Source organism: Cicer arietinum, chromosome 7 (assembly GCF_000331145.2).
Source record: "Cicer arietinum cultivar CDC Frontier isolate Library 1 chromosome 7, Cicar.CDCFrontier_v2.0, whole genome shotgun sequence".
Lineage (NCBI taxonomy): Eukaryota > Viridiplantae > Streptophyta > Magnoliopsida > Fabales > Fabaceae > Cicer > Cicer arietinum.
The window spans coordinates 18,019,473-18,032,331 of NC_021166.2; the positions used below are offsets into that span (position 1 = coordinate 18,019,473).

Genomic DNA, 12,859 nt, shown 5'->3' on the forward strand with positions numbered 1-12,859 from the left:
CCTATCTTATTTATTTATTGTTTTTACAAGTTGGTAATTAAATACATATACATGATAAAATAATCACTTTTTCATTACACTCAATATAGTATTTTTTACAGATAAATATTATTAAGTTTGTGGAGTTTGAACCCAGGAATTCTGCCTAAATCTCCTATGATAACAATTACCTTCAAAGTTTTGGACTTTATTTTTTTTATATAATTGTAGTTTAAAATGTTTTATACTATAATCGTATCACACTCAGTTCTATGTTTTAAGTTAATTTTAAAATAGTTATGAAAAAAATTAAATATTATTTTTATGATTTTATAGTTGTCATTAATTGTTAATTTAATTTTTTAACTAAATATGTGTATGTTTAAGTTAAATTCAATGTTAAGATTCCTAAAATATCTATCATTAGAAAGATCTATATTTATAGATATGGTTTAATGAATGGTAAAAAGTTTTATGTGTAGGATCATACAAATTAAATCATTATTATCAAGTATTTGAGTAATATTATGTCCAATAAAAATGTACTATCTCTTAAAAAAATTGATGAGTTGATTTTTGAAGAGTTGGTAATTGCGATCCATCAGCATTAGCAAGCACTTGCCGCTGGGTCAAAAAAAAAAAATAAATAAAATGAAGAAAACACTTGCCGTTTCTGGCTGGATTTATATTTTTTAAAGCTATTTAATTTTCATATACAAAAAACTGATTCTTTCAACGACTCGAAAGGTTATTTTTCTTAAAAAAAATAAATACTCCATTGTTCCTTAAAAAATCATAGTCCGGTACTCAAGTTTTGTTCAATATAATATAATTATATCAGAACTTTTAATAGTATATTATATATTATATTTTATATTTAATTATTTAATATTACATTTTGAATTAATTTTACCTTCACCATATCCATACTCATTAAAACTCGATACCCAATAATTTACCAAAATCACATTGCACAACAATGTTAAATATGTGTCAACTTCAGAAGAAAAAAAGGTTGGTAATATAGGTTAAGAGGCCAAAAATAGATATGTAATTTTCGAAGTTTGTTTTATTATCAAGACCTATAAAGTAGATAGTATAAAATTTGGCGATGTCAGTAAACAAGTAAAATTTAATTGTTAAAAACAATATATGTTTAATAAAATTTAGTATTAATCCTAAAAAAGATGGTATTATGGCACATATATTTGAAACACTGTTGCAGTCATATTTTCCTGTTTTGGAGGGTTGATAGTACTTTATTGAAGAAAGGAAAGTTGTGAGGTTATATTCTCGCGTCATATTTTGTCTCTAGTGTTTAGGGCCTGGTTTTCCGATTGGTTTCTCAGATTCATTCATTTTAATGATTTATAAGAATTATTTAATTTATATACACCAAAAAATTAAATCACTTTTTTACCTACACATCTAATTAAATATCACTTTTTTTTATCTATATTATACTATAATTTTAAAAGATGGCATTATAGTATCATTTGATTGGATGTTAAAGTGTAAAATAGTTTGATAAGTGAGTGCGTAAAAACCAATCTCTTAAAAAAAATATAGAGCAGCCATGTTTTATATAATAAATTATTAACGTAAATTATTTTAATAGCACTCAACTTATCAACCTTCACCGGAAAAAACCTGGAGTGATGTTGGTTATTCTTGGATCTATATATCCTATAAATTTAATATTCTTAAAAATAAATTATTTATGGAATGATGAATACGTGTCTCCAAAATGCATTTTGTGCTGATTGTAGAAGGCAATATTAAAAATACTAAAACCTACCAATTTGGTTCATTTAAAAAAGTTAAATCTGTCTCCTTTGTTATCATTGCAGACTTGTGAAGCAATAATTGCATGAGATACCCTGATTTTTTTATGTTAATAATTAGCAATGCTATATTGTTAGTTTTTTGTCTGAGGTGGGGATCAAATCCTAGACTTCCTTTCTAATCCAATCACTCACTACCATCATATCTATTTGTGAATGTGTTGCAATTTACAAGCAGCGAGCTCATAAATTCAATTGTAGCTTGCACCAATCAAACAAGTTTCACTTGGTTTTTAAAAAAAAGTAAAATAGTTCATAATTAACTGATTTAAGCTGGTAGTTTCAACATGGCATATATTCCGTTTTGTGTTTAAATCAAGTCACATTCAATTACTCGCATTTTAATGCATTTTTGCTGTAGAATTTGTGAAACTACAGTTTGGCGCTTTGGAATTGATGCACGGTATCACTGCAATCTTGCAATCTCACTTTCAAACCAAACATAAAAGTTACCACCTGATTGAAGATGTGTTTGTTTTCAAGGTGGATAATCGTTAAATGTGTGTTGAAACCAACACTCACATGCATAAATGCACGGCAATTACTATATAGACGTGAAAACAAACATGCATTGAGACTGTAGACACTTTTCTTGATTTCCCTGTAAAGATATGCCGTATTCGATAAAAATTATTTAGCTGAGAGGAATACATAAAAATAAAAATGAGATTCAGTGATTTTGTATCAAAGGTGGTTAAGATTCATGAATTTTAATATGGTGATAATTATCAAATACAAGACTGATTATCTTACTATGAATTCTGATTGGCAGGTGTTTCTTTTGTGTCTTTTAAGTGGCTGTAGCATCTGCTGGTTCAACACAGTATGTTTTGTTCTCTGCATTAGAAATTTTCCAGTTAACCGAACACTTGCGTTGTCACTCACTGTGAGTTTCAATGGTGTTAGTGCAGCCCTTTACACCCTTGCTGCCAATTCAATAGACCCTTCATCCAATGCACTTTATCTTCTTTTGAATGCTCTTGTTCCCCTTTTTGTTTGCATTGCAGCATTAATTCCAATCCTTCGCCAACCGCCTTTAGATCCTCTACCTCCTGATGCAGTTAACCGGGACTCACTCATATTTCTAATCTTGAACTTCTTAGCCATTTTCACTGGCCTTTATCTCCTCTTGTTCGGCTCATTTGCTTCTTCTGTGGCTTCCGCTCGGCTCCACTTTGCTGGAACTATTCTCCTCCTCATCCTCCCATTGTTCATTCCTGGCATTGTATATGCTCGGGCTTGGGCTCGGCGTACCATCCATTCCAGCTTTCGGGTAGAAGGATCCAGCTTCATTCTTATTCATGACGATGATCTTGAGCTGCATAAAGAACTACTTAGCCGTCACAGTAGTGTTGTCGGCAATGGAGATGCTTACAGTTACAATAGTGTTGTGGGCAACGGAGATGCTTACAGCCTGCTAAGCGACAATGGATCCATGTTTTCAAGCCAGAAGGCAGGCAATAGCGACAATTGTTGTGAGAGGATGATTGGCCAGGATCAGTTGACAATGCTAGGAGAAGATCACACAGCTGCCGTGATTGTCCGCAGGTCGGACTTTTGGCTATACTACATTACATACTTCTGTGGAGGTACAATTGGTCTTGTCTATAACAATAATCTGGGACAGATTGCTCAATCTCTGGGCCTGAGTTCAAGTACTTCTACCCTTGTTACTCTCTACGCATCCTTTTCGTTTTTCGGCCGCTTGCTTTCAGCTGGACCAGATTATATTCGCAGGTGTGTAATCTCTTCATTCTGTAATGCATTTTTTTAATGATTAGAAATCGAACTCAGTACCCCGAGGTTTACAACATTCACTCACACATACTACACACCAACCACTTTCGCTAGGCCTCGATGGTTCATTGTATAATACACATCACATAGAAGAAAATAGTTTTTTTTGCCTTTGTCTTGAACTAGAAGTGAATATTGTAAATAATATTGTAGCATTTATGATGAAATTATCTTTTGTATTGCAGCAAGTTCTACTTTGCAAGAACTGGTTGGCTCTCCATTGCACTTATACCAACACCAATGGCTTTCTTCTTGCTCGCCGCATCCGACAGTTCTCTGGCACTACATACAGGCACGGCCCTTATTGGGTTGAGTTCTGGTTTCATATTTGCAGCTGCTGTTTCAGTTACATCTGAACTGTTTGGACCCAACAGCGTGGGTGTCAATCACAACATTCTCATAACAAATATCCCAATTGGTTCGCTTCTCTACGGTTTTCTCGCTGCACTTGTTTATGATGCCAATGCAAACTCAACACCAGGAAACTTGACAACCTCTGACTCAGTAGTTTGCATGGGAAGGCAATGCTATTTCTGGACATTTGTCTGGTGGGGATGCATATCTGTCTTGGGACTAGGCTCTAGTTTCCTATTATTCTTAAGAACCAAACATGCATATGATCATTTTGAGAAACACCGTATTTCAACACAAGTTATCGTGTCTTAACTTTGTTGATGATGAGACACAATGATTGTAATGTGGCAGAATTTGTTTGGATAGTAGCAGAAGCTTTGCTTGTACAGAGGGGTAGATATGCATTTGGAGGTGGAGATATCAGAAAGCTAGAGCGATTTATTAGGTATATATTGTAGCGTTGTATCGTAGAGGAGAGTTAGCAATTCAGAAGCGAAGAGGATAAGGTTTTTGCTTGACTCTTTCACAGTGCATAGAATAAATGAAAAAATAAAATAAAGATAAATGGTTCGAGACGTTGAGGAAATATGTGCCAATAATACAGATTACAGAATGAAATGGGGTCCTTCCGGAAGTTCTGCAGCCATGATTTGGTTCAAATTAAGCAAATTACTTCTGTGCTATGGACAGAGTCTTATGCTTTGGCCTTGTTTGAAGCATGCTGAATCCAAAGATGCTGCTATCTTATGATTTTGTATACCTTTCAAAAAGATATTATCTCCAGTCCTAAATATAAGAGATGTTTGAATCAACAAAAGTTATGTATTTGCTCCAAATTTAGACCAAATACATCTTTTGTTGACCCAATTTTCTCTTACATTTAAAGAACATAGGTAGTATTTTTCAATAAAACCAAACATGAAATTTTAAAGATCTCTAAAAAATATGAGGCTCAAGTACCTGATTTTTCCCTATGTTTTCTTTTTCTTCTGATTCTTCAATGTAAAAGAAATATCAGACTTCAATAGCTCAATTAGTACATCCCCCCTACCCCTACCCCCAAAAAATAGTGAAAACAGAATATACAAGCTTCATTTGACATTATGAACCTTGAAAGGTGCTGTTTTTTGTCATGTCCCATGTTCTGTTAAGAGAATTAATTCTTATTATTCATCACTTGCTATGATTGAGGCATGTATAGATTCACAAATCACAATTGCATCCTTAGAATCTCCAAACAGAGATGCATTACTAAAATTACCCTCTGATTTCATCATCTTTATTATCTATTTAAAAAAATGAAAAATATATGTAAGAAAAAAAATAAAAAGTGTTTCTATCCTAAGCCTCAAGGGTAGATACAAAATATAGGATCTTTTATACATAGAAACAACCTCTCATATGCTAATGCCATCTTTTTTGCTGTAAACATAGTAGCAGCATATTCATGGCAAGCCTTTCCCCTCCTAGCTAGCCTCTCTGGTCCTTCCTTCACCACCATCTCAAGTGCCTCAAGCAAAGACTCTACATTAGGAGAGAACATGAAACCATACTCATCATCAACCACAAGAGTACCTTTAATGCTTGGAAACCTTGAAGCCAAAAGAGGCTTCCCACTCATCATAGCCTCCATCAAAGTAAGGTCAAGCCCTTGTGGCCTAAGTGTAGGATTAACAAAAATATCAATAGCATTATAAAATGCTCTCAACATAGAAGGACTCATTGATCCCAAAACAAGAACCTGGTTTCCTAAATCCTTGTACCTGTTCTCCCATGGTCCTGAACCAGCAATAATCAAATACACATTAGGGTGTTTTGTGATTAGCCTAGAATATGCTTCATGAAGTAGAGGATGACCTTTGTCTTTAACTAATCTCCCAGCCACACCAAGCACCAAACTTGCATTCCTTGGAATCCTAATTTTGGTTCTAAACTCCATTCCCAATTCAACATCTTCTCCAAACTCATCCTCATCAACCCCATTAACAATTACATGAACTCTTCTTGTAGGAATCTGATAGAAATCCCTTAGCATATCACCACAACTATCACTAATAGCAACATGATGAGCATAACTTTTGAAGAATCTTATCTCATTGATTACCTTAGGAACAACACCCTCTAAGTCTTTATTGAAAAAAGGGGAAATGGGTTCATCAGGTCTTCTAGCTAAGTCCTGGAAAATGCTTGATTGCAAACTCTCAAGTGCTATTCCATGCCAAGAAACTGCAAGGTTTGAAAGGTTCCTAGCTACATAATGAGGAAGTGCAACACTTTCTGAATGAATAACATCAAAAGGTTCTTTTTTGTTCTCGTTTTCATATTGTTCCCATGCTTTATTGTATCTCCACTTGTCAAACTCACCTTCATGAAAATGGATAAAAGGGCTACCTTGTTGATTTTTTATTGAACTTTGTCCATCTTGGGGTGATGTAAATATGTGAACTTTATGGCCACGTTGAGCTAAAGCAGTGTGAAGAGTGTAAGCATGGCGTTCCATGCCACCTGGGGTTGTACCAGTAGGCCATTTTCTAGTGAAAACAGCAATTTTGAGAGGTGAAAGTGGTGATTTGTTTGGAAAAAATTGAAGCTTGTTCCATGAAAATTCAGCTAATGTAAGATCACCTGACCAAGTTTTGGTTTTTGGGGAAATAAAGGGGGTGCATATAGAAGAAGTAATAGGGGTGTGAAGAAGGAAAAGAGCTGGTATAGTGAAGAGGACAATGAAGAAAAGGGTTGTGAAGAAAATGAAATTTGAACGGGAAATGGGTTTCTTGCTCTTGTTGTTTAAGGCCATTTCCTCACTGGGTTCTGAAGATGTGGGCATATAGAAAATTTCTTCTTTTCTTTTTGTGTGTGTTGAAATTGAAAGTTAAGGGGAAATGGGTGAAGACTATTATTATGTGAGATTTGTTATATTGGGAAGGTTGGTACGCAAACACTGAAGCAAAAGTGCGTTGGGTTGGAAATTTGGAATCTTGTTTTGTTCAAAGTGTGGTCCTCACGCTTATGTTGAGCAAAAAAAGTGGACTTTTACATGCTCCCTGTAGGTGATGAGATTATTTAACATGCACAGCACAACCTAAGCGTTTCTCAATGCATATAGAATTGAAATTTTTATAATGTATTTAAATCCTGAATTCCTGGTTAAGTTTTCTTCAGCTTTTGTTAGAAAAAAATAAAATAAAAACTTGATTGTTACCGCATCTTGTACTTTTTGTAACTATTTATTTATTCGGAGAGTAAACTCCAAAATTTGTTTTTTGTCAAAAGAGTATAACTAAACACCTTTTTGTAGGCTACTTATAAAATGGACAAGCTTATCAAGTGGTCATGGTGGTGCCACACATTAAATATTATAAAAATAAATACAAAGAGGAAATAAGAAATATAATATATATATATTGCAAGTTTAAGAGAAAAAGACCGGTATAAACCAATTTTATCGAATAGTTAATAGTTTGACAGGTGTAAACCAATTTTATTATAACAGTTAATAGAAACTATTTATGATCATAATTTTATCATAAAATAATTATTCAATTAATCATTTATGTTGGTCTTAGGTGTAAAATTGTTTACACTCATTAAACTTACAAGTTCAACTACATACTATTTTTATTATTTGAGTAACACTTATTAGATAGGTAAACTTTAAATTTAATACATTCATTTATATCTTATATCACACATAGAGACGGATTTAAGGAGAAGTGAGTCTGACTTTAACTTTCTCCTCTTTAAAATATTATTTTTATATATATAAATATATAATTTATTTAATTTAAAATATATTTATATATTTTATTAATTAGGAAACAAAAAATAGACACTTTTCACTTTAGTCACGTCGCTAGTTATTCTTATTTTTATTGATCTTCAAAATATTATTACAAATGAAATGGTCTAAGCACTTTTTATTAATAAAAAAAATAGTACCCCTCTGACATTTGTTTTAATTATTTTGAACCTTTTTCATATACATTTTGATGCATACAACTTGGGGTTTTTGTTGTTGTTGTGAGAATACAACGTGCGTTTGAGTCAAAGAAATTTGCTTCTTCAAATTATGCCTATGCATTGACCCTCCCCAAATTGCATATTAAAAATGAACCTCAGCCAATCATGCATATAATTCGCCAGAGCAAGCACTCCTTCAATTTTGTCAGTGGAACCAACACAGTAAAGTCTCTAAGTTTTTTTAAAAGTTATGGGTAATTTATCAATATTCAATAATAATTAATACATAAATAAATTTATAAGTAGAACCTACAAAATTATGTTGACTCTACCTATATGATTAAATTTTATTAAATGTTGGATAAACTACTCACAATTTTTAAAAAGTAACATAGAAAAAACTTAATTTATAACTTTAAAGGAAAATAGTGCATGTTGCCTAAACTTTTTTATATGCATATACACACGTAATACTAGTGTCCGGCTGAACATATTTTAGATTTAACGTTACAACAAAAAAATATTTTTAGATTTAAAAAGAACTTTAAAATTTATATCTCTTAATATGACGTCAAAAAAATTAGATCTTTTAATTATAAAAATTAAAATGTGTTTTCTAAGAAGCGATCCAATGTTTTTCTCAAAAAAGAAAACACATATTATGTTAGGTCAATTGATAATGAAGGTTTTATAAAAAACGGTAATGTATATAAGTTTTTTATTTGGATCGCCCCTAATCATACTTGTAGAGGGACCGAACTCACACAGTAACATTATTTTTTAGGCCAAATTACATTTTTGGTCTTTTAACTTAAGTCCAGGTAACGTTTTGGTCCTTTAACTTTTTTTTTTTCCCATTTCAGTATTTTATCTTTCAAAATAATTTCAATTATACCCTTTAAGTGAGATTCCGTTAGGGCAACGTTAACAAACTCGCTCATCCGTTTTCTTTCCAGTCAACGTTCACAAATCTCTTGTTTGATATACTCATGTCCACTGATTTCCCTCATCTCCACTGAAATTGGAATATGGATTTGGGAACTGAATCTGTGGAAGAGAATGAATTGAATAACGATGGAAATGAAAATGGAACCAAGGGTGAACGAGATTCAGTTTCTGATGAGAAATTAGGGTTTCAATTTGATGGGAATTTTGCGTCCAAACCGGATCACAATGGAGTTGTTGTTGAAGTGGGTAGTGAGGAAGGTGTTAATTCCAAAGAAACACCAAAAAAAGGGGCTGGGTTGAAGAAATGGAAGAGAATTAAGAGGGATGTTGTTAGGGATCACAATTCGAGTGCTGATGATTCGAGTAAAGTGTTGAAGAGAGGGTTGTCTGGCTCTGGCAATGCTAATTTGAGTGAAAATCTGCGCGGTGTTAAGGAAAAAAACGATGGATCTTCGAATGCGTTTGGGAATGTAGTGTTTTCTGATGGATATGCTATCCGTGGTTCTAGTTCAGATTCTAGATATGCAGTTGGATCTGGTTTTGCTGTTGGGACTGATTCTGAGAATAGTGAGGATCGGAGTAGTAAGTCTTCCACAGCAGCTAGTGAGCCGAAGGTGAGGCACGATAAAAATCGTGGTAGTAGGAATACAAGTTCGAAGAATTTGGTTAACTCGGAAATCAGTGGAGATGAGTATACCAAACAAGAGATTTGTGAACGTTGACTGGAAAGGAAACGGATGAGGGAGTTTGTTAACGTTGCCCTAACGGAATCTCACTTAAAGGGTATAATTGAAATTATTTTGAAAGATAAAATACTGAAATGGAAAAAAAAAAAGTTAAAGGACCAAAACATTACCTGGACTTAAGTTAAAGGACCAAAAATGTAATTTGGCCTATTTTTTATGAACGGTGCTCTGTCTTTTGTGACTAACCCACAAAATACTTGTATATCATAAAGTCAAGGCTAAATTACATTTGTGATCCTTTAACTTAATCTCAGGTAACGTTTTAGTCCTTTATCTTTTTTTTTTTCCCGATTTAGTCCTTTATTCCTAACAATATCAAATAAAGTATGAAAATATGAGTTTATTTGAAGATTTGCGTTACGAATTTGATGAAATTTGTATTATATTGAAGAATATAATTAATTTTATGAGTTTTGATTGAATTTTTTTTTTGAATTTTTGTATAAAAAAGGATAACATTGTTGAAATTTTAAAACATAAAATATCAAATTGTCACTTAAAATTAAAATAAAGGACCAAGTCGGGAAAAAAAAAAGATAAAGGACTAAAACGTTACCTGAGATTAAGTTAAAGGACCACAAATGTAATTTAGCCTAAAGTCAAAGAGCTTTCTTAATGCTTTGATTGGATACGGAGAACAACTGAAAGGAAATAAAGTGAATTAAAAGTGACATGATATTTTAGTTGTTTGATATAAAAGAAAGTAAAAGAAAAAGAAAAAAAAAACATATTTTTCAAATGACATATATTAAAAATTCAACCTTAGAGTTATGCTTCAATCTTTTACTATTAATTTAAGAAAAATAAACACCAACAAAAATATATTATTGTCCTAATTAATTTTGTCATTAGATAATTAATGGAGGACACAAAAATGATCATCATATTTTAAAATTTAAATTATATTTTATTTGTACAATAACTACGTAACTGACATTTATATAATTAACTATCATCTAGCTGATTAAAAATACTCTACTAATTAAAAACATATATATTTTATTTTAAAAAGTATTTTATTGCATTTTATTTTTTAAAAAAAATGTATTTTATTTCAAAAAGTATTCTATTATATAGAACCACTAAAAATATTAACGGTATTTTTGTGTACAAAGGAACAAATATTTTGTTTGTAAAAATACAAAACTCCATTTGTCTTTTTGAATAAGGAATAAATAATATTACAACAAGAAAAATATTAAACTATTAAATTATATTTAATTTAATTAAAGATTATATAAATTATTTATCTTTAAAAAAAATTCGACATTTTATTTTTAGTCCTTGTAAAAAATTTACATTTTTCATTTCTTATTTATCATTGATACAAAAAATATAGAATAAATATTAAAATAATATGAGATAGATATTTATAATTGATATTTAAAAAACACATAACAAATATTTATTACGATAAATATAAAAAATCACGAACAAATATTCGTTATTGATATATAAAACATCGCTTGACAAATATTTACAAATCATGCATAAAATCAATCAAATAAATATTTATAAATGATATACATAATATATATATACACACACAAAATCACAGGATAAATAAAGAGACAAATATGTTTTATTGGTACATAAAAGAAATATAAGATAAAATATTTGTTATTAATTAAAAATTACATATGTTATTTATTCCTAAAACAATTTGTTTTCTGTCCTTATAAAAAAACTTACATTTTTCATTTATTTTTTATCATTGTTATAAAAAATATGAGACAAATATTAAAATTATGCATAATATTTATAATTGATACTTAAAAATAATAACAAATATCGAATGAATATAATAAATATTATATATATATAAGTAAATATTTTTTCAAGTGTAAACCAACCATATATAAAATATAATCGACGCGTTTATCGTGCGACAGACTTCTTGCTAATTTGGAATGAAAAAATATGTTAAATTATTAATTAAAAAAGAAAACGTGTATTAACAAAGGAAAAAGTGAGTATGCATAAAAAAAAAAGTTAGTTTTTTGTCATTTTATTGAATGAGTTTTTTAATTTCACACTTTCTTCACATCAAGTGGGGGTGAGAATAGGTTAGACCAAGTCAGGCTTTGAAAAACCTCTGGGTTTGGCCTACGATTAATTTTTTAGGCCTACGGCCTATCATAGGTTTTTTTTTTTCCGGCCTAGTCTGATCTTTTTAAAAGTCTGACCTGGTCTGGAAGTCTATTTAAAAGCCTTATTTATATTAAAACATTTAAATGTTCTAATCATACCGCATGTTCTTCACATACCAATATCAATGTACATATCTATATATATTAAACAAAAAATAAATTTTCTAACAAATTAATTTAAAAAAAAATCTGAAGCAAACATCATTTAAACCCTAAAATATAATTCTTGATTTCAAATAATATATTTTTTTTTTTCTGAAACAAACACAACTTTATTACCTCTCAAACAAATATGGAATAACTACTGAGTTATTGAGTAATTGAATGGCTACCGAATATGGAACGACTATCAAATATGGAATGACTACCAAATATGGAATGACTACTGGGTGATTGTCTAATTGATAAAATTTAAAATAAAAAATAATATTATTAATATAATATTAAAAAATAATTAAATATATATATGTCGGCTTGTCAGACCTAATAAGCTTATTTATAAGTCTGAGTTTGACCTATTTAAATAAATAGGCTTTAAGAATAGCTTGAGCATAACATTTTTAATAAATAGGTCAGACCAAGTCAAACCATAAGTAGGTCAGACCATATGCTCCTGTCGGACGGCCTAATCTATTCTCATCCCTAAGAGCAACAGAGATAAAGTTTTTGAACGTGTGGCCCACTTAATCAAACATTTTTTTTCTCTCTAAAATAACATCCAAACAAGAGAAACACGTTTTTCCATAAACTTTCCATCCTTCATTATTTCCATTCATTCACTTGCATTAGAACAAACAAAGTGTAAGAAACCATATGAATTTTGAATTTAAGGATCTCTTTTAGTCTTGTTTGGTCGATTTGCAATGTACATGCATGATTTGACGCCTTTATATTTTGGGTCTATTCCCCACTTTTTTTGGTACAAATTCTGTACATTTTTATTTTATTCTATATATTAAATTTAACTAAGGTTGTGTTTTGTAAAAACGTAGCGCATGAGCACCCAGGAAGCGATCAAACATAAGATAAAATTAAACTAATATATCAAATTTAGCTGCACAAATATTCACAATAATTTTTA

At 30.9% G+C, this 12,859-nt stretch overlaps 3 protein-coding genes across 3 annotated transcripts in view; 2 read left to right on the top strand and 1 right to left on the bottom strand.

The window, feature by feature from the left end:
* LOC101496594 (protein NUCLEAR FUSION DEFECTIVE 4) overlaps positions 1–5,107 on the top strand; it is a 5,663-nt gene extending 556 nt beyond the window's left edge. The window contains exons 2-3 of the mRNA XM_004509479.4: positions 2,596–3,560; positions 3,806–5,107. Of these exons, the coding sequence (XP_004509536.1) occupies positions 2,596–3,560; positions 3,806–4,286 (1,446 nt within the window). The 3' untranslated portion in view covers positions 4,287–5,107. The remainder of the gene's footprint in view (positions 1–2,595; positions 3,561–3,805) is intronic.
* On the bottom strand, positions 2,595–7,119 carry LOC101496265 (uncharacterized). Its single transcript, XM_004509478.4, has one exon. It carries the CDS (start codon positions 6,799–6,801, stop codon positions 5,323–5,325), a length of 1,479 nt encoding a protein of 492 aa, XP_004509535.1. The 5' UTR covers positions 6,802–7,119; the 3' UTR covers positions 2,595–5,322.
* A 1,811-nt stretch (positions 7,120–8,930) lies between these two features.
* On the top strand, positions 8,931–9,633 carry LOC105852499 (WPP domain-interacting protein 1-like). The gene has a single exon (XM_012718322.3). It carries the CDS (start codon positions 8,963–8,965, stop codon positions 9,602–9,604), a length of 642 nt encoding a protein of 213 aa, XP_012573776.1. The 5' UTR covers positions 8,931–8,962; the 3' UTR covers positions 9,605–9,633.
* The last annotated feature ends 3,226 nt before the right edge of the window (positions 9,634–12,859 follow it).

Excerpts from the sequence above, each read along its gene's own strand:
- LOC105852499 (XM_012718322.3), top strand. The coding sequence starts at position 8,963 with ATGGATTTGGGAACTGAATCTGTGGAAGAGAATGAATTGAATAACGAT.
- LOC101496265 (XM_004509478.4), bottom strand. The coding sequence starts at position 6,801 with ATGCCCACATCTTCAGAACCCAGTGAGGAAATGGCCTTAAACAACAAG.